The sequence below is a fragment of the Diadema antillarum genome, unplaced genomic scaffold (assembly GCF_040938485.1).
Source record: "Diadema antillarum isolate AM-2024a unplaced genomic scaffold, OU_Dant_1.0 seq00001368_RagTag, whole genome shotgun sequence".
In the NCBI taxonomy this organism is placed as follows: Eukaryota; Metazoa; Echinodermata; class Echinoidea; order Diadematoida; family Diadematidae; genus Diadema; species Diadema antillarum.
The window spans coordinates 58,161-80,285 of NW_027272130.1; the positions used below are offsets into that span (position 1 = coordinate 58,161).

Genomic DNA, 22,125 nt, shown 5'->3' on the forward strand with positions numbered 1-22,125 from the left:
AAAAAGTGAAATTTCTGTATTGAATAGTAAATTGTTACCATTTTCATCTGGCCCTTGACCCTAAAATTCATAAGATAATCACAGTCAGGCAGAACATGCATAAATAGTAGTAAGTTTCAAGATACTTGAGCCACTTCCGAGATATGGAGGAAAAAGTTAGTTCAGCACTTTCACTTGACATGTGACCTTTTGACCTTCAAGGCAAAAAAAAAAAGAAAAAAACTTTCCAGAGAATCTTTATTAGGTTATACATTTAGGCATACACCAAGTGTACAAGAAAAATAATCCTGTTGGCATTGCATAAATGTTAGGGAAATAATAAACTGTTGCCCTGGACCTTTGACCCCATGAATCCTAAATTCTCTAGATAATTACTACCAGTCATTACAGGTATATATACTATGTTCCATGAAGATACGTACCTTAAACAATTTCCAAGGTTCGGAGAAAAAAGTGAAGTTTTAATATTTTTACTTGACCTTTTGACCTTTGACCTCATGACCCAAACTTTCACCAGAGAATTTTAATTGGGTAATACATGTATACACTAAGTTTCAAGACAATATCAAGCATTGCATAGATATGGTAGAAATAGTGAAATTTCATGTATTTGACCTTGACCTTTTGACCTTTGACCTTAAGCATGTGCATCCAAAAGTTGATAGGCACAACTTCATTCCCTAATACACATACACACCAAGTTTCATTAGGATACCTCATAAGGTTTTTTAGTTACGCTGTCCACAAAATTCATTACGGACGGACGGAAGGATGGATGGAAGGATGGAAGGACGGAAGGACGGAAGGACGGACGGACGGACAACCCGAAAACATAATGCCTCAGGCACCACTTCCTGTTGGAAGGCATAAAAAAAAAAATGAACATAAAAGATAAAACTGGAAAAAAGACATTATTAAAGGTAGCAAATTACTTTTAGGATACATGTACATGTATTCTGTCTTAGATTGTATACTTAACTCATATACAGCTGCAAGGACAGGCCAGCACAACTGATACCAGAGGAATTTGGTATGTTGAAGGCAAATATACAGTATAAGATATAGGGACTACGAACATACAAAGTGTACATGTATGTACAGCCGTATACCAAAATAAAATTTTACCTGCATTTTGTGAAAAAACCAAACAAACGAAAGGGAACCTGCAAAAGGCACAGTTTGCCATCTTTACAGGTTTCGTTTAAATTTCGCTATAAACGATATCAAACACATTCCTCTACCACACAAATCGAATGTTTTCGAAAATACATGTAAATGTAACAATCATAGTTTGTCACTGGTCTATTTCGCCAAATACAGTAAACTAAGCAAACACTATATATGCGAGGTCAGAACTTAAAAAAAAACAAAAACAAAAACATTGAACTTCCTTAAAAAAAACAACTTCAGCAAATTACTGATTTTATTGGATTTGTTGATTTTATTTTTTTTTTTGGATGATTTTATGAGTCATTTCATTTCTTAGTGTGTACATATACTACTAGGCACTATACATACTCATTTTCCACACTGAACGATATCTCTGAACAACATTAAAAAAACTAGTACATGTATTACTACTGTTCAAAAGGGATGTCTGTTTCTTCAAACAGCGCTTTAGCCTATATGGCAAAGGTGGTAATAAGCCTACAGGCGAGACTTTGGAGTCTGTCATGGGAACATAAGCCGCAATTTATCTCAATAAAATTTCTTGTTATTTTGACTGGTTGATAAGATGCAAAATACTAAATATAATATTTTCAGCATTGTTCTTAGTTGAAAATTAAACTGTTGCAAAAATGGCAACAAATTTGAGCACTTACACATTTCAGCCAACCAGCACAATTAGCCCTGACAGATAATAAATCATATAGAACTGGAAGCATTTCAAATAAAGACTGAATTCTGCAATTATATTACTAGTGTTATGTTAGACAAAATGTTGCGATTATGCCAACCCCCCCCCCCCCCAGAAAAAACAACAACAAACAAAAAACAAACAAACAAACAAACACAGTGGTTGTGGGATGTTGCACAAGAACAAGCAAGGCATCAACTCAAAGGAAGTTTTGTGAACCCAACCAGTACTACAGTTGTATTTATTTTGTGACTAAACAAAACATGTGAAGCCGTCGGCAGATATGCTTCCAAAAATGGGCTCAGAGAGCGTCATTATTGCAAGAACGTGATCAAATTGGTTTCCAATACAATTGTAGCCTATGTATCAAGAGCTCTGTCGGATGCAGAGTCAGACTGTTGGAAATAGCCAGCCAAGTGAGCTGCAAGATTATTGCCTCTGTATACCCTTCCGAGGCCAGCATCCATGCCAATACAAGGTACATTATAATACATTGTATAACAATTCATTCCACATTGATACACATCAAATTTTATCGTTGACTGAGCATGAACAAAAGAAAGGGCATACATATCTTTTTTTCAGTCCCTAAACATTAACATGCACTTCCCTTGTTTGATAATTCAGTTTTTGAATGTGTACTGTGACTCCCCTTTAATATTTAAATTACTAAGTCCCTGGGACCCTTCAGTTTTCTTTCATTATACAAGTGTATATCAAAATTTCGTCATAACTGAACAAATAAGAAGAAACAAAAAAGCTACAGCGGGAAATGTTACAAACTCAATTTTCATTTTGTTGTAACCACAATTTCGATATAACTGTGTTCGTTATAACAGGAGGGCACTGTACTTTCAATTAGGTCAACACATCTATAATTGATGTCAGACATGTCTCCCACGAATACAAGGATGCTCTTAAATGGTGGATAAAAGAGCTGGAGAACGAAGGTTGACTGTTGAGAAAGATGGTCCTGTACACCACTGGATTGAAAAAAACATGTGCTGGCCTTGACAACTGGATTATTAGCAGTTTGTGCAGCTACCAATTAGAACTGCCATCTCCCAAGAAAACCTCATTGCATCATCTGCCTCACAGCAGTAACCCTACTACTATTAAGCCTGTAAAATCAATGGGGATTATTGATGGTATCAGACAGCATGGGGATACCACAGGGTAGTTTAAATTACAGTTGGCCCTCTGCATAGTATACAAATAATGTTTATGAGTGCAATGGACAGAATGTTTCACAAAAAAAAACATTTATTATTTGTTTTATATAATGCCTAAAATAGATCTTTGTAATTTGATATTTCATTAATTTAGAAACAAGAGATATTCTGAGATCGCGAGAGTGCTCACTGAGCGTTTTACTCTAGCACGCTGTACGTTGCATACATACACTGCTAAAGTAAGCGTTTTACACGCGTACTGTGCCTGGCAGCCCTCGGCAAGCGTGCAATGGAACAAATCGTATGGATCCAAAACTGCACAGTAAAATGGAGCCACAATTGCACGGATGATGACGTCATAGTGAAATGGGCCGGATGATCAATGTCAAACAACCAATCAAATGACACTTCGAGGATCTCTTCGGGCATTCTATAAAAATTCATGTGTGACTTTGATGATGCAATAAACTTCAGGGTGGCCAATGCACCTACTTACTACATGTAGCAGGAAGTGGGACGCTATGCCAGGGATGGCAGAAGGGGAGAGGCTGTGTGTATCGTTACAAAAGATTTTGGAATTTACATTGTATGCCATGACAAGGTCATAAAGGCGATTGTCAGAGTGCCTGCCAGCGTGCATATGAAGGGTTTATTTGCAAAAACCGATAAGTCCATTTTTGAAGATTTTGAAGTACGATTTCTGTCATAACGTACAAAATAATACCTTTTAAATGATATATTGGTCACTTCACATAAAGGTATATTTTTTAAGTTATGGTCAAAAGAAGCAAAAATTTTCTTATTATTCTCTTTATTTTTCTTGACCTTTAATCGCATATATCTCCATTTGGTAAATATGGACTTATCGGTTTTTGCAAACAAACTCTTCATATGTATACAACCATGCTCAGCCAATTTATTCCACCAGGCGTGGGTCTGGCACAAGTGCAGAAAGAGATCTGTCAGGGCTGCACAGAAAGCCTTTGGACATATCAACTCCAAGTGTTCTATTAATTGCCTCTCCTGTGTGTGACTGTACTGTGAGGTCCAAAAGTGCACTGAGCTGTAATAAACGTATAAGGTCCTGAAATATAGCTCCCTACAGGTTTTCTCCTGCATTCAGACAGGATAAACCATATGTGTATCACAAGAAATGTTGCCATACTGATCTCATATTTCTTCATACTCTCTGGACGTATTTAAGTTTGTCTTTCACAAATTGACATACGACAAGGGCTTAATGGGTACAAATCATGTGTTGTATCTTACAGAAATCAACACATCAGTAGTCATTCAAACAAACACATTTTTCCTATTCATGACTTAAATTATGCTCGCTGTCAATCACCTATCCAAGAAAATGGCTCAAATGTTACTCCCGAGTTCTTCAAACTTGTGATTTACAAATCATTAGGGAAGATTAGCACCACCTTCAGCGAAACGGATTCATCACAAATACGAAAGTGGGAATGGGTAAAAATTGCACTCACTCCTACATCTTTATAATATGAAGTGAACAATGGCATCATCACATCCCCCTGGCAATTTTTCAAAAGCCATGGTTCATCTCGCTCCACCACAGTTTACAACTGGGAAAGCATTTCTCTCTCAAGTCTCTTCCATGACAACATAGACATCCTTTCCTTGAATTTCTCTTCCTGGGTGAATTCTCCCTGAAATTCAAATCTCTCAAATCCAGCATGTCCTCTGCCCACTACTTCCTCCAGGCACCCCTCCTGAAGTAGCATTTCAGCGAGCGTAATCGTGTCTTTGTGCTGTGAGGACTTGGCTGATTTCTTGTCTTCCTTTCCACTGCCCTTCCTGTCAAAGAATTTTGCCACACATGCTTTGAGACCAACTGTTTGGTTGTACCTATGAATAGCATGATCTATTTGGATTCCTACAGCTGATTTCATAAACTTTTTAAAGTCCTTGTTGAGGGTTTCCATTTCTAGGTCCATCGACACGTTGCGTCCTGAGCCACCCTGAATGTTAACCGTTCTATTCCACGTCAGTTGATAGGCTAACCTAGGTGAAAGTGCTCCATTAACATCCATCAACAGATGATGCCCTTCTGTCAAATACTTCAAGTGCTGGTTTGCATAGAATCGAAGCATGTCAAAGCGCCAATGGGCGAGGATTCTGTTTCCATCGCCTTCTCGGATGGCGTCGTACCTGACCATTTCCCCCAGTCCGTGAAACAAGACTGCCTTGGTGTACTCAAACTTGTGACATTTTCGCTGACCAGGCTTTTCAGCATTATTGTTCCTTGCTGCATCTTTCTTGTTCCTTGCTGTATCTTTCTTGTTCCTTGCTGCATCTTTCTTGTTCCTTGCTGTATCTTTCTTGTTCCTTGCTGTATCTTCCTTGTTCCTTGCTGCATCTTTCTTGTTCCTTGCTGTATCTTCCTTGTTCCTTGCTGCATCTTTCTTGTTCCTTGCTGTATCTTTCTTGTTCCTTGCTGTATCTTTCTTGTTCCTTGCTGTATCTTTCTTGTTCCTTGCTGTATCTTCCTTGTTCCTTGCTGTATCTTTCTTGTTCCTTGCTGCATCTTTCTTATTCCTTGCTGCATCTTTCTTGCAGGACCTGCTGCAGAACCAGACACCCTGTGGTACTTTGCTCTTTGACAGACTGATGCATGAATAGTGAAACCACGAACCTCTGTCACACGATGGATTGTCACAACCAATCATGTCTTCCTCCAAGACTGACCTACACAGGCAATACCGAGAAGTGGAGGAGGATGGGCCGTCTTCCATAGAAGGCTTGGACGAGGCAGGTTCTCCCTGATCGCGAGATGGATGACCAACTGGAGTATCTTCTTCTTCATGGAGCAGGTTTTCGTATGGTGGATGGAATGCCACATCCAGCACTTCATTGCAGATTCTGTCAAAGTATGCAGCAACATCTGTGGTAATCTCATCTCTGCCTGCCTCATGGACTGATGTGATGCCCATGAGGTGCAAAGCCGCTGCCAGGACATAGCCTTCAGTTGTGAACCGCAACAAGCTGGTTGCATCGTCGAAGCAAATCGGTATCTTTTCGTTTACAGTTATGAAGCCGAAATGTTTCTTAATGAAAGACAGTGTCCCAGAGGAACGCATGCTGCGTGCATTGTACAGGAGGGCGAAATCATCCTGCAAGACACAATATTGAATAGAAAGATTTTATTACTTGTGCAGTAGGCAACTGCAAGTACATTTCAATCTTGATAATTCAGTCAACATCAATGTTAGGACAGCACAATTGGTTTCGAGCTAGAAGGATACACAATTTTGAGCTGCATCACAATTTCCAACTTTTTTAAGGAGTAACTTTATCCAGAAATTTTTTTAGGATGTTTTTCTATCCTCAAAGTGAAGAGCTTAGCATAAAATGTTAAGAAATTCGGAAAGGTCAAACTTGGAATACATTTGTCCTCTGTGGGCAGGAATGTCATGGACCTTGTCAACCACAGCAAGCAGAACAATGTCACACTAGACAGAATTCTGGAAGGGGAGGAGTCTCCAATGAACAGATTGCAGGAGTGTCTAACCTATGCCCTGACTTCATGGCTACCCATGAACGAGGTGGAGCTTGAGCGCTCCCATTGCACACAACAGGTAATGGGGCCTACTGGAAATGAAGGGAGCCACTTGAGACCACGCCCTATGAACGTCATGCTACGTTTCACCGATGTCAAAGCTATAAACCAGTTTGTAATCAGCTCATGTGCAGGATGGTACAAAAGACCTTTCCATTTTCTCAGTTAGCTAGGCACTTCACTCATATTCAAAGCAAGATAATGAGTAACTGTTCAGTTTACCCGAAGTAACAATTTGTGGAATTCGTGTTAACCACAAAAGTGATCTTGCATAACGAGACCAGGCACCCGTTTCATAAAACTTGTCATCAGTGACAAGTTGTCATAGATGTGACAAGCTACTGAAATCCTTGCATCTGATTGGCTGAGAGCAAATTTGTCATAGAAATGTGGCAATTGCCACTGATGACAAGTTTTATAAAACAGGCCCCGGGTGACCAGAATGGTCCGTCAAACAACCCTCTGGGGATGCACCAATTTCTTTGTTCTTTATTGAATGCATTATTAAAAAACATGTTTATATTTGTATTGCCAAATATCAGGTTTGCAGTCAGGTAGATGTAATGGAAAGTATCAGTTACAAGGATTGCATGAATAATCATTATGACAAATGCTTATCCTCATGAATTCAAAAAACAACATGCGTCTTTGTACAAATGACCTTTTTCTGCTCATGCACAAAGAAGAACTACAGATGTACGAACTAGTTTATTCTGAACGAAAGTTTGGCATTAAAACTAAAGGCATTACCATTTGGGGATTGAAGGTGGGAGTGAGCAATGATGTACACAAAGACAAGCTGACGGAACCCAGGCAGCTCATCGTCAAAGTGAAAAAGCTCATATAGGATAACGCTGCTGGGGGGACAAGACCTTGTATCTACAAAACGTCATATGTTCAGGAGAGCCAAAAATCATGGCGACCAAAGCACTGTGGCGAATGGGATGGCCTTTCCTTTGACATGCCATGGTGGCTTCATTTTTGGAGCAAGACAGTTGTGATTTGCACAGGACATCATTTAAACCATTATTTGACCATTTATCCAAGAAAGTCATTTTTACCAAAATTGCAGATACAAGGTCTTGTCACCCTAGTGACTATAAACAAATTCGCTTTTCTTCTAAACTCATTATACAGTCTTATAAAGTAAATAGATCGTCCTTAAGATTCTCCTGGTTTTCTGAAAAAAAAAGAAAAAAAAAAGAATTGAGGTTCTTGGATCTGCTTAAGCATAGTTATTGTACACAGCATAATGCCACTTTGAGGTACAGATACCACAATTTCATGTACTGAATGTTTGAAAACAAAATGGTTATCAATACATTGTAACTATCATCTATGATGTGCTATGCTTTTCCTTTTCAAGAGAATAAATTCAAATAGTGAGAAAGTGTTTCAGATATTGCTTCTGAAGTCCAAAATACTTCATTAGGAAAGAATGATTTTTTTCTTCAAGCCTCAGGATTGTTCACTGGTGGAAAAAAAAAAAAAATGTTTGTTAGTTTTGTTTGGGTTGGGTTTTTTTTTTTTTTTTAAGGATATTCAACACATTTTTTTTTCTTTTTTCACATCATATCAATTTTTTCTGCTGGGCATCAAACTAACCCAGTCTTTTTAGGGTTAAGATAGGTTAAGAGAGCCAATTTGAATTGAGTTATAGATGATGTAAAAGTTGAGAGTCTGTTCTTAAATTCAGAATCAGAATTTGCTTTGAATTAAGAATCTGATTTTGGCCAGTGTTCCACGTCCTACAAGCTTTGGCTTTTTAGTAGAACACTGTTTTCCATCGTTATGATTATTTATTATTTTTGTTGCCATGGCAATGTTGATTGTTTCCTTTAATGATATCATTCGTGCATATACTTTATATTGTATTTGAAAAAAAAAAGCCTTCATCAGAAGAATGAAAACAAATTGAAAAAATGTACCACTTTTTTTTTTTGATGATGGAAATAAAATAACTATTGAATTGAATTGAAATTTGCTGTTAATAAAAAATTCCGGTCAAGTGACATTCTTTTTTTTATTTGGTATCTATTCATTTATTGTTGTATCTATTTACTTATCTATTTACGTGATTATTATTTATTTTTATCTTTATTTATTTATTTGTTCATTTATTTATTTATATATATATGTATATATATATATTTTTTTTTTTTGGGGGGGGGGAGGGAGGGGGGGGGGGGGGGGGGGGGTGTAATGCAGGGTCACAAATTATGCATGTAATTAAATGTAATGGAATTTACCTGCAGAGTGAGAACTCTCTTATTCCATTCCTGGACAGCCGGGTGAAGACCTGAGAGTCTGTCCCACTCTGATTCTTCATTCTCAAGGGCATCCTGTGCATCCCGGTGTCTCTCACAGCTCTCTTGGTCTCCGAAGAGCAACAGCGGGATGGGCTGTGATGACGAGTCCTTGGGGACATACTGGGTGAGATGGTCCAGGACATCCGCCATCTTGCTGACCTTTGACCCGGTCTTCTGAAGGATGCCAAACGGGAACTGATATAGAGAACAAAACAATTGAGAATACTGATTAAATCAAATGAGAAAGCTAATTACTGGTAGATAAACAATTTATTACAAAAATGATAGGAAGACAACCTTTCAAACATCTCCCTGAAGGCATAATTTTCCATTTGCAGATGAAACAAAACCCAGCATTTGTGCTTTAAAATAGTTCTAAAATGTGATTTAGGGATGGAAACAATTGTGAAAATGTGATCAGTATAATTAATGTTAAGTATTGTTAAATACACAAAATGTGAATAATAATAACTAATGAAAATGTTTCCAGACTAAACCGTATACAGTTACGGTTTATTAAGAATAATACAGACATCTCTTTATATTTTAGGGTTTAAACAAAAATGTTACATAATAGGATGTTTTGAGGTCCAACAAACCTACACTAAATGTCATATCTTGACTTTCTTTTTAAATCATTGTTCCCAAAGGTAAACAGGACCTTTAACCATGTTTGATTGCATTTTGTGTTATTCTTTTCTTTTCTTCTTCACTCAATGTCAATTTTTGTTTCTCAGTCTCTCTGCATCTCACCACTTGTCATACTCTCTTTTTCATTTCCTACATTATCATCCTACCTTTGTTTTTCATCATGAAATATATTTCTTCTCCTACATGTACAATCCTTTAGTTTCTTCAACAATACATTTCAGGATTGCTTTACAATTGACTAGCATGACCGAAAAGGCACATATTTCATCAGTTTCTTCTTCAAAGAGATAATTTGCTGACTGTCTGGAGGGACTATTTCAGAAACAGTTGGAAGGCTGCAATCATTTTCTTCAAAGGCCTTCAAAACTTAGCATTGGTCATAACTAGTGTGAATATAAACCATTGGTCGATTCAAGGGGATAAAGTAGTTGTTTAAGCTTCCTTTTGTGTCTAATATGTTATTTGTTGTTGTTGTTTTTGCATGTAAGCTTGTTTATCAGTAAAAAAATTAGTTGTTGTTTTTAGAATTGCGTTTTTATTTTAGGGGGCGGGGAAAAGAGAATCCACAAAGTCTAAAGCCCCAGTCACACAGACAAGCCAGATCATCCCGGATCTGATCCGGGGAGAGATCTGTGTTGACACCTTGTGCATCCTTAGACATCCGGGAGGCCAACACAGCAACTTTTGGAGGTCAAAAACATCTGATGTCATCCAGGGATTGCCGTATTGGCAGAGCAATCTGGGATGGTCCATGTGGCTGCCGTGCAGCTGCCGTTATGGTCTTGTGTAGATGCCGCGGTGCTCTTCCAGCCTTATCCGTATAGCTGCAGTGTTGATACCGTGTGCAGTCACGTCAACGCTCGTCGATGCTTCGAGGTCAAAACTATCCTGGAGCTCCTCAGATCATCGTGTACATCCTTGAAGATCCGTGTTTACATGTGACTGGGGCCTTACTGACTTCTCAATGCTCTTTACTGTTTTATCTATATATTTTTGTGATTCTTCTTTTCTTTTTTTCATTTCTCTATTTATTTACGAAGTCATTAATAATTTTTTTTTCTAAGCTTATCAGGGATTTTTGGAAGACAAGGGCATTATCACTCCCTTGCTTCCCTATCAACAAATCATATAACTTCATACTCTGGTAACATTTGCTTACTATTTTACTCTTCTTCTTGGTTTCAGCGGCATGAGGATGGGGAATATGGTCGACGGTTTTCATCTTCTTGAAGACTGGAATATGAGATGACAAAATCCGCTTGATAGTGACGAGGTACTCCATTCTGTCATTGAAATAAAAAGTGAAAACAAATGACAATCAGGGCTTACGTTAATTAAAGTAATCATTATTTTCTAGCTGTAATTGCTATCATTAATTATAAAACAATGTTATGAAAACAGATATTAAGAGTGAAAATTGTCAGAAAGTAACAATACACAGTAAGGTGTATAGTGAATGAGAGACGGAGATACATGGGTAGATAGATAGAGATAGAGAGAGAGAGAGAGAGAGAGGGAGAGAGATAGAAAAAGTGTAGAGTACTATCCTGAATATTATTGCACAGTTTAGTACCCAAGTACTTTATCTATTCATTTATTTACTCTTTTTTCTTTGAGAGAGAATAAATTTGCATGATCACATTTTGTTCATAAGTCAGGATTTCATTTCAAAACACTTGATACAAATACATGTACTATATACGCTGTTATTTTCACGTACAGATACTTCCCCCCAATGATGAGGTCATAGACGTTTTTGTGAGATGTTGTTTTCGCAAACCGACGCTGACGCTAACGTTAATGCTCTGTTAACACAGCGCATGGAGTCATTTTCACGCACTGCTAAATTCGCGATCCAACTGTGATTCGTAAAATTTGCGAAAATTAAACCCTTGCGAAAATAATAGCTCATACAATACTACTACATGTCCAATATACAATGCAATTACTCAAAATGTGTACACACACATACCTCAGGAGTTCAACATCCTCCTTTGATGGTAAGAAGACTTCCTCACTAATGGCCTCAATTTCCTCTATGGAAGGATGGACATCGCTGAGATGAAAGCATGGAACACGGTCCATAGCAGCGTAGCACTGGAACAAATTCAAGGGATCTGTGGAGGTAGGTTTTGTGCCTGCAGGTTGATCTACGTTACCAACCATCATAGTAAATCCCACATGATTTGAAGACTTGTCTGCCTTCTCCGCATCTGAAAGACAATCATAAAATGGAACTAATTTGAGTGATCAATGGAACTAGGTTTTGTGCTATAAAGGGGTTGATCTACGTCACCAACCATCATAGTAAATCCCACATGATTTGAAGACATGTCTGCCTTGTCTGCGTCTGAAATACAATCATTATATGAAACAAATCTGAGTGATCTGTGCAACTAGATTTTGTGCTCGCAGGGTGATCTACGTTACCAACCACCATAGCAAATCCTATGTGATTTGAAGACATGTCTGCTTTCTCCACTTCTGAAAGACAATCATAAAATGGAACTAACTTGAGTGATTAATGGAACTATATTTTGTGCTAAGGGGTTGATCGACGCTACCAACAACCAGAGTAAATCCCATGTGATTTGAAGAAATGTCTGCCTTCTCCGCATCTGGAATACAATCATACAATGTTCTGCCTGTTTTCATACTTCAAAGGTTTATCATTGACAAGAATGCAACACTCACATACCGCAAATACACTCTGAAATGGATGGTGGTGCACCAGCTTGGCCTATATTTGACAAAAGGAACAGCAACTCAACCAGTTCCTTCCGCAATTCTCTGAATGTCTTTATCGCCCCAAAGCGCGATTCTGTTTGCCCGTTGACAGAGGACGTACAGGATGGAAATCCACCTGTGTTAAAGCAGTCAAGCGGTGGATGTATCCCCTCTCCACGGTCAACTACACGTGCCATCGAACAATGAAAATATGGATTGGGTGCTACGCATGAATAGAACATGGCTGATGGGCTCACAGACTCTTCTGTTCAACATAAAACCAGGCACTTGAACGGGATGACTGTGATCGTCAAACACAGAGATCTACTCAGCTCAGTTTTGATTGCTATGCACATGTTCATGTGAGTTGTACAGCAGAGTAAGGGCTAACTAATCAGAAAAAAGGGTAAATAATACTCTGATGGATGCATTTTTCAAACAGGACGAGAACAAATTGTGATACAATCAACTCTTTATCTTTCTATCAAACCCATTTTTCTGGACATCATAACACAAAGAAACATGAATATTGGCCATGAAAGCAAGCACTCCTGTCTTCCATCTTGGGAACCTGGTATCCAGTAAGGAATGGGTTGAATATGTTGCACATACCCCTACCATCCATATGGCTGCGCTACCTGCACATCAATCTTGGAATGGAATACACTATGACCCACACTATTTTACCACGGATGTCATTATGTAACCTTTGTGACATATCTTCAATTACCTATTCCCCCCCCCCCAAAAAAAAAAAATAAATAATAATAAATAAATAAATAAATAAATAAGAAAATAAAAACAAAATAAAATAAACAAATCTATTATTTCTTTGACAAATAATTGAATGAAGAAAACCTCAACATCAACATAAGTAAGCTATTGTCTTCCCATTTCGGATCTAAATTAAAGAAACCTAAAGAACCCTGTTTTACACACTGAGGATGATTTAATATGACACATATTTCCAACTGACATCTGCCTGAGTACCCCAAGTTAACTCTTTATGTGCCACATTCGCACGTCCGACTCAGTCGACGGCGTGCCAACTTCGCATATTCTGCTCAAAGGCACTAATCCCCCTAATCCGATCGATAAATCGCCAATGGCCGCGGTACAATGAAAGCGTTTCTCACGCTTCCATTCCTCTCACATGTAGCTTGCATTTAATGTAGTGATTGACTATCAATAGGTGTTCTCTACTGGATTTGAGAGAAGTTTCTAAGTTCCTGTCATTGTTTTGTGTGCAAAAGCCATGCCTTTGCAGTAACGTAACTACTGGTCATGTGAAAGAAAAACAATCATAGATTTGTCATACAATAACACATCAAAGCAAAGATTGCCATTTTCTCTACAACTTCACTCACCTTTTGCCCCAGCTCAACAGAAATCTAAAGAAGTTACATAGACTTGAAAAACAAAATGTTTTCTCCAAGCATGAAACCATTAGTGTCTCAGAATAATGTGACACAAAGGGGATTTCTTACATGGCACATGAAGAGTTAATGTTACCTGTACCAACACACCAAGACAAATCTCAGGACTATACACTAGAACTCCTCATCTCACAAAACTGCAGAAGTGAAATGTACTCATACCTGGCGATGTCAGTGTGTTATCATCACTAGTAGGATGAGGCTCAATGATAGGAGTACTACCGTCTGCTCTGCTTGATTCATCGTGTGCTAGATCAACACCTAGATAAGCAGACAGAAAAATAAGTGTGGATTAAAAAGTCGCACCCCCTTGATTTTATGTGAGGACTCACACAAAATTAAATGGGTAAACTATTTAAACTCAATTTCCGGTTTTCCATATTTTCTGATGGAGCTACTCTTCTTCCACATTATTCTTGAGTTTGGAATCATAACATGAATATGAATTTTTTTTTCCCAGTTTTTCTACAACCCCCTTTTTTTGGTAGAGAAGTGTCATCAGGTACTGTATGTCTTAGAGGCCCTTTTTTATTTCTTAATAATCCTTTGCACACTCGGCACTTTTAACTCTTAATAACTTTCGAAAGGATTATGCTACTGCTTTGAAGGTTTGCATTAGTCATGGACTGTATAGGATAATTGAGCAAGCTAAATTTCAGCTTAATCTGACAGTCCCTTCATTGTTGTTGCTATGGTGGTTTACATTCTGTTTTTTGTCCTACGTATCCATTGCACAGCTAGCACATGTTCATGTTGAGGATTTAGTGCTTGAATAGACCCTGTACTTCAGAGCCTCTTTTCTCTGTTCACACTTTTCCAGAGTGTGCTTTGTTTCCAATATTTAGATAGGTTAGGAGAGTTCATCTGAGTAGAGTTATATGTCATTTTAAAGCTTAGAATCTGCCTTTTAATGGAAGTTCATGTCTGGCAACTCTTTGTCTGCTTTGTGGTGCAGGGTCACATATATATATATCCACTGTGATTATACTAACCCCTATTCTTCATCAACAAGGAATCTTATCAAATCCTGCTCCTCTCTAAACAAATTAGTATCCTTTTCATTATTCATTTGATACTTTCACTAGACTTTTTTTTAAATCATTTTTCATTTGTTTTATTTAGGCAAGAAGGACATCACATCAGAAGTTGTTCCTATCAAATCACTCTACATCCTGTACCAAATAGTATACAGTCCTGGAAGGTAATTGTACCAGGTAGTGCCAGTGTGTTGTGTGGACTAAGGGGGAAGGGGCTTAATGATGTGAGTTGAACAGGCTGCTGTACTTAATCCATCACTTATTCTCCATCCTCAGTATCTACAATGCATACATGTACTATGAAAATACAAATTTTGTGTTGTAAATTAAACATGTACAATATATCAATGGTAATTATTGTCTCCTCTTTCCCAACATTTCTTTCCTATCTAATTTCAAAATCCAACTGAATACTATTGTTGCCATTCTCCTTTTTTTTTTTTTAATTTATCTAATTTGCTATTTTCTGCAAAATTTCTCATTTCTTATACTTGTGTCAGGAGTTTGTCATTATTGCAAATTTCAATGTTTAATTTCACATAATTCTGTATCCTGTACCAAATAAGAGTATGAAATGCAATTATACCATTCACTGTCGGCGTGTCGTCTTCACTAGGGGGATTGGGCTCACTAGAGGGCGCACTACAGGTTGCTCTGCTTGATCCATCATCTGAATGATCAGTATCTAGATAGACGGAGAAATAAGTGTGAAATCAATTGAAATTCAATTCAAAGTTATTAAGAACTGAAGTACAGTCAGCATTGCCTCTGTTGAATCAATAGAAATCACTTCAGCTTATAGAAAAAAATTGACATACAAGCAATCCAAATCAATAGAATATAAAAAGAAGTGGACTTGAAAAGACCGACTGCAGTGATTATTTGATATATATGTATATATGTGACCCTGCACCTCAAAACAAACAAAAAGTCGCCAAACAGGAATTTTTAGTTAAGACCATATTCTGAAAGAGCAGACTTTAAGCTTTAAAATGATGTATAACTCAAATCAAATGGACTCTCCTAACCTATCTACATATTGGAAAGAAAGCACAAACTCAGGAAAAGTGTGAACTGAGAAAAGAGGCTCTGAAGTACAGTGTCTATTCAAGCGCTTAATCTTTACCAAACCGTGCTGGCTGTGCGATGAATGGGACAAAAAACAGGAAGTAAACCACCAGAGTAACAACCATGAAGGAATTATCAGATTAAACTGAAATTAAGCATGCCTCATTAACACATTCTGTCCATAATTAATGCCAACTTTCAAAGCAGTAGCACTATCCATTCAAAAGTTATTAGAGTTGAAAGTGAAGAGTGTGGACAAGGTTTTTCAGAAATGAAAAAAAGAATTCTAAAGACACACCTAATCACACTATTCTACCAAAAATGTTCGAGATAAACTGCTAAAAAATACACCTTCCTGCCCGTTTTATGATACCAAATTTTAGCATAATGTAAAAGAAGACCCGCTCTTTCAGAAAATATGAAAAAGTCAAGTTCGGCTAGGTTGACCCATTTCACTTATTTTCAGTCCTCACGCAAAATCAGTGTGTACGACTTTGTGTTCGTTTTGAGGTGCACGGTCACATATGTGAGGTTGACTCATGCAAGGCTAACTGAATATCCACTGTCATAATAAAGCCTTGATTCTCTCTTAACAAAGAATATTATCTGATCCTGTTCATCTCTAAAACAATTTTTGCATCCTTACCATTTTTCTCATCTGAGCTGCCACTTTTCACAAGATTTCCCAAAATGTAAAATATGAGTCGAAAAGACTGAAAAGATTTAATTCTATATATTCCGTACTAATCAGTAAATAAAAAATCCAATTGTACCAGGCCATGTCCGTGTGTAGTCATGATGAACAAGATGGGGCTCAATGGCAGGAGTGCTGTATGTTGCTTTGCTTGATGCATCATGTGGAAGATCAGTGTCTAGAGAGATGGAGAGAAATAGAAAGGCTGAATTATGATATGATACAGATTTTCAAGACTGTGAATGGGATTGATGACATGAAGTCTTCAGAGTTTTTTGAGTTCTCAGTTGGAGGAAGGATGCGTGGTCATAAATTTGAGATACTGAAGAAACATGTCAAGTCCAAAGTCAGACAGTGCTCTTTCTCTCAAAGAGTTATTAGTGAGTGGAATAAGTTGCCATCATTTGTAGTTGACAGCCCATCCGTGAATAGTTTCAAGTCTAACCTAGAGAGGTTCTGGAGTCAAGATAAGGACAAATACAACCCCAACGGGATATTTTTTTGTCCATCTTATACTGCACAGCGCCTAGAATGACGACACCAAGGGGCAAATAAGTTAAGTCTAACTTTACGCCCACATCCAAGATATGTTATCCAAGGTACATTTTGTTGATAATGTATATCAAGTGTTAATAAATCCCTTTTTTTTTCTCATCAAACAATCTTGTACGATTCCTCTATAAACATACTACATTCATTAAAATAGCATTCTTGTGATTACTACATCCTCCAAGGAAGGAAGATATTTTTGGTTGGTGTTGGTTTGTCTGTTTCCACAATAAGTAAAAAAGTTGAGAAACTATTTGGATGAAACTTCCAGAAGAAGTCGATGACACAAAAGAAGAGTAAATTTTGGGAGTGATACAGGATTGTTTTCTAATCAACATTTCCGCAAATTGGGGGATCAAGCTGATAATTTCCAACATGTGTGTATGGTTGGAAATGAGCAGCTTGGCCGAGGTTTGCCTATAATCTAGGCGGAGGATACAGCTATGATCTTAAACTGTCATGCTAAACGTCCAAATCGGCGACACTATTTCCTTTGGTAGTAACGCAATATGCCTGATGCTGCAAGGCTACGAACAATTGATGCGGGTGAAGCATCCATTTCGTTATATATAATATCCACTTTAAGTCACTGTCTTTTGTATAATCAACTATGAATCGGCAGCTTTTTATAAAAAAATACTCCCATTGATTCAAAGTTTATTAAGAAAACAACAACTGAAACAAGACGACAGGATATAGGCGATGGATGCTTCCACTGTTCATAGTCTCCCCGCATCAGATGTATCACTAATAGTGAAGAGTCAGTAATTGTGACGCTTCTAACATTTATAGCCTAACAGTGAAGACAATAGCTGCATCCTCAGCCTAGATTATACCATAGGCTAGGCTGAGGTCTACACTATCACCCAAGTGCTTTTCTAATTTCACCTAATTTGCCACATTTGGCAAGACTTCCCATGATTTGTTACATTATTGCCATAAGGTAATAATTTCATGGTGTATGTGCATCGCTCTACACGTTTATCCAGTACCATATAATTTGAAACATAATCTTACTTGGCAATGACTGTGTGTTGTCTTGACTAGACGGATGGGCCTCACTGATGGCAGTGCTACAGTCTGCTCCGTTTGATCCACCATGTGCTTGATCACCACCTACCGTAGGTCAACGGAGAGAAAAATAAGCTGGATCAAACATGCTTAAAATCCACTGTAGTAGTTTGTAGTTTGTAGTTTTATCAACTCAATCACCCTCCCGGGGTATGTGAGTAAAAAATAAATACATGTAAGATACAAACTGGCAAGAATAACAATCTACATGACAGACTAAACAGGCAATGAAGATATGTATACTGTGATTGCATAACCCCTATTCTAGCAAAAAATTGGAAGCAACCACTAAAAATGAAGTGGTCATAGTGAATTTGAATATGCATATTGTGATCGAAGCATACACGTTGCACAAATAAAAGAACAAAAGTGTTGCTTAATGCTCATGAATAGAAACTAATCATTGAGCGCTATGAGAACATAATTTACTATTGATATCACTACTTCTGCTGTTACAACTATGGCAATTATGGTAATGGCTATGATTTTGCTTAGTTCTGCCACTATCATAGTATACTTTGAATATAGACAGTGAACACCACAGAAAACTACAAAAGAAAAGAAAAGAAAAAGAAAATAAATGTGATAAGGGTTGTTAAAATGAAATCTCTACTGTTCAGGTAACAGTTACTGAACAATTCCTGTATAGAATAAAACCATTTCTTACTTCTTGAATTGATGTGGGATTTATACTGGACCACATAAAGCCCACTGCATATTACATGATCCTACCAGTACAGTTTTGGCATGACTCTGAAAGCAAACTGGGTCATATGACCTGTCAAACGTGTTTAAATTCGCTTATAATAGCTTGACTTTCAACTGCAGTGTGCAGCATAATTGACCGACAGTTCCAGGTCTGGTCAAATGATACACATATAAAACTTTAAATTGAATTGAAAGATAGAAACATTGGAAATCTTCACGTCTGGCTGGAAAGGCCATACGACTGGTGATTCCTTGCAAAGTCCTGGCAAAGTAAAGAGTGGTGGTCTTCAATGTAAATACACATATTTGTGCTAACTGAAATACTAGACAGCTTGTGTGCAAGTGACATAAGACAAATACATATCATTCACATAAAATGTGACTGGTATTTGAGAACCTTACTTTAGAAAGATGACGCGACATCTTTCGATAGGAAACATGCCTGTGTGTATACACTGGGACAATTCTACAACAAAGATCCTTTGTATGCATTTCATTTTTATGTCATAGAAATCAGGGACTGTGTAATGATACCATGCATAAGAGTATGGGTGCGTTCGAGCGCGCCAAAGCAACCAAAGCGAACTGAACCAAAGCATACCGCACCCAACTGTGGCAGATATGGAGCGTTCGAGCGCTCTGTTGAGAAAGCGTACCTCACAAGTTAATTTTAGAAAAGGTAAGGCATTTTTGTAGCAAGAATGACATGCACCCAGCGCTTGAACTACTCACAGCTGTCCAGAACAAAGAGAATACAATGTCTTTGCACTGTGACATGTGCATGATACGTGCATGCTTTACAACAAACTTTTGGTACGCTTTTGGAGTACATTGGGAAGTGGTCCACTTTTGGCTCAGTACAGTACGGAAGGTATGTACACTTTAGGAGCGTTCGAGCGCTCCTCTGGCGCGGGTACAGTATGGTGTGGTTCGCTTGCAGAGGGTGCTTGAATGCTTCCTATGATGAAAATAATGCTCACCCTCGTTCATATCAGAACACAAATCTGATGATACATGTGACTCTTCAAGCAATCTCTCGTCCGCTGCGCTCTTTGCTTGCCCACAGACTCTCTCTATGCTCTCCTTGTGCCTCTTGAGGTCCCCATCGAACGCGTTCCTGATCATGTCGACGCTCCTTGACGTTGATTTCTGGTTAGTAGACATCCCGAGTCGGTTCAATCTGACAAGGGTCTGTATCATCGGATTAAACGAGGCATGGTCAGACTGGCAAAAGATCTACAAGTTTGGCAGGGGGGGGGGGGGATGGTACAGTATGTAGGATCCCCAGTTGGAGTGGGAAGTTTTGCAAGAAGTTTTGCCGACAATGTTTTGGGCAGTTCAGGGGCAATACAGTTGGTTAAATTGCTAGATAAAAATTGTGCAGCAAAGCCAAAAATAAAACGAGATATCACTATTTTTCTCGATAAACCATAAATGTAGATGGTTGTCAATTTGACAATTTTATCACAACTATCAGTCACATTTTGTACATGTATGTTACATATCAAACAATACTTCACATTGATTACCCTAAACTGATTAACATATTTACATCAGTTGGTTCCTTCTATCACTAACTCACATTCTAGGACTACATGTATTCTGAAGCCCTTAAGCTGTATTTTTGTTTTATCTTCACATGGTAAATAATGCATTTAATAAAAGGATTAGCAGACCCTCAAATGATTGATTGATTGAGAGATCCCACAGAGAAAGAGAGGGACACTTTTTCAGCACCTTATTCCTTTGGTTTATAGGTGACTTGCTATAATTTCACTAGTTAGCATCAATTTTGAAGGGCTATAGATTGGATTAGAAATATGAATATGAAATTTCTGCACATCTCTGTGCAAAATCTTTTTTGTTCTTTCGCGTGTAAAATCTGGAGGGAATAACCCATCTTATGATCTTTGGTTCCTACATTCTATTAAAATGCCGACGTGAACCCCCTATTTATTAAGGGGCTGGTACAGTATTGGTGGAGACGAAGATTGTGTTTTAAACTTTTTGCCAAATACCACGAAACCAGTCATGAAATGATACAGAGCAGACCATTCTAGGAATTGTAAGAGGAATTCACAGTTGATTTGATAAAATTCTATTCCGGAATGGCCGAGACATAAAAAAACTAGAAAAGCACTCTGAGAGCGCAGACCTCCGCCAAGCATGCAAATCATTTTCACCACTGAACTTGTTCTTCCGTAGAGATATCAGTGATTTCCACCCATACGTACTGTTATAGCATTGTGTGCTGAAAGTTGCCAGATTTTCCAATATAGAAGCTTTTGTTACGTCACAAACACTCAGCTGCACGGCGTGCCTCACCCCAGCAGACACTAGAGCACGCACTTTAGTGCGCGCAGGCAAACCTCAAATGCGCGCAGGCAAACCTCAAATACGCGCAGCCTGAACTCCCAAGTTCATTGACCCTACCTGCCAAAATGTCAAAAATCCTTCATAAATTCCCCCAAAATTCTCGGATCATTACCAAAAGTTAATCGTTTGGTACTTTTGTCACTCTCAACCTTTCCTGCAAGTTTCATCCCAATCCGTTAACTACTTTTTGAGTTATTTTGCACACGGACAAACTAACTAACGAACAAACTAACTAATGAACAAACCAACGGTAACGAAAACATAACCTCCTCCCTTGGCGGAGGTAACAAAGGAAAACAAAGCAAGCATAAAAAACGGTGGGTCCCATTCTTTATTAAGATGGCTCTGTTTTGCGTATAAATCTCAGCCAATTCAAAACCAACTGTCATCAAATAAATGTTGAATTACTCTCAGAATTACATGCTCTTTCAATTTTTTAGAAGTTTCCCGTTATCTCACAGAAAAAATGTTAGAAATCCAAAAGTTTGGTCTCAACCAAAACTATACAGTCCCTTTAATTTTGTTGTCCATTTCACTCTTCAAAATCATGACCCACCTCAGTCTTGCAACCTGCCAGCCACAGCATGATACCCGTTAGCTCCTGGATGAGCTTGTTCTGACCCGGCCTTCTCAGGAACATGAGCACTGATATGGCTGTGATCATCCGCACCTGCTCCAGCCGCGTCGGCCGTCTTCCGCCCGGGACCACCGACTGCAAGACTTGCAGGAGGATTGGGCATGTTTCTTTCAGGTCCTTCTGAATGCTCTTCCAGTTCAGTTGCTGGTATTTGTCGAACTTGTCCTCTCCCCCCGGCTTGAACGTCCCTTTCTTGTCCAAATCTGCCGCCTCCTTCGAAACTTTCTTCGAGATGGCTGAGACCATGTG

General features: G+C 38.3%; 1 protein-coding gene across 1 annotated transcript; it reads right to left on the reverse strand.

Moving 5' to 3' along the window:
* Positions 1-4,367: 4,367 nt before the first annotated feature.
* LOC139708707 (uncharacterized) lies at positions 4,368-22,122 on the reverse strand. Its single transcript, XM_071620641.1, has 10 exons — positions 21,796-22,122; positions 19,844-20,054; positions 18,102-18,200; positions 16,615-16,713; positions 15,360-15,458; positions 13,899-13,997; positions 11,546-11,786; positions 10,733-10,856; positions 8,863-9,117; positions 4,368-6,167 (listed from the first exon to the last, which is right to left on the reverse strand). The coding sequence occupies exons 1-10, from the start codon at positions 22,120-22,122 to the stop codon at positions 4,614-4,616; spliced, it is 3,108 nt and encodes a 1,035-aa protein (XP_071476742.1). The 3' UTR covers positions 4,368-4,613.
* Positions 22,123-22,125: the final 3 nt, after the last annotated feature.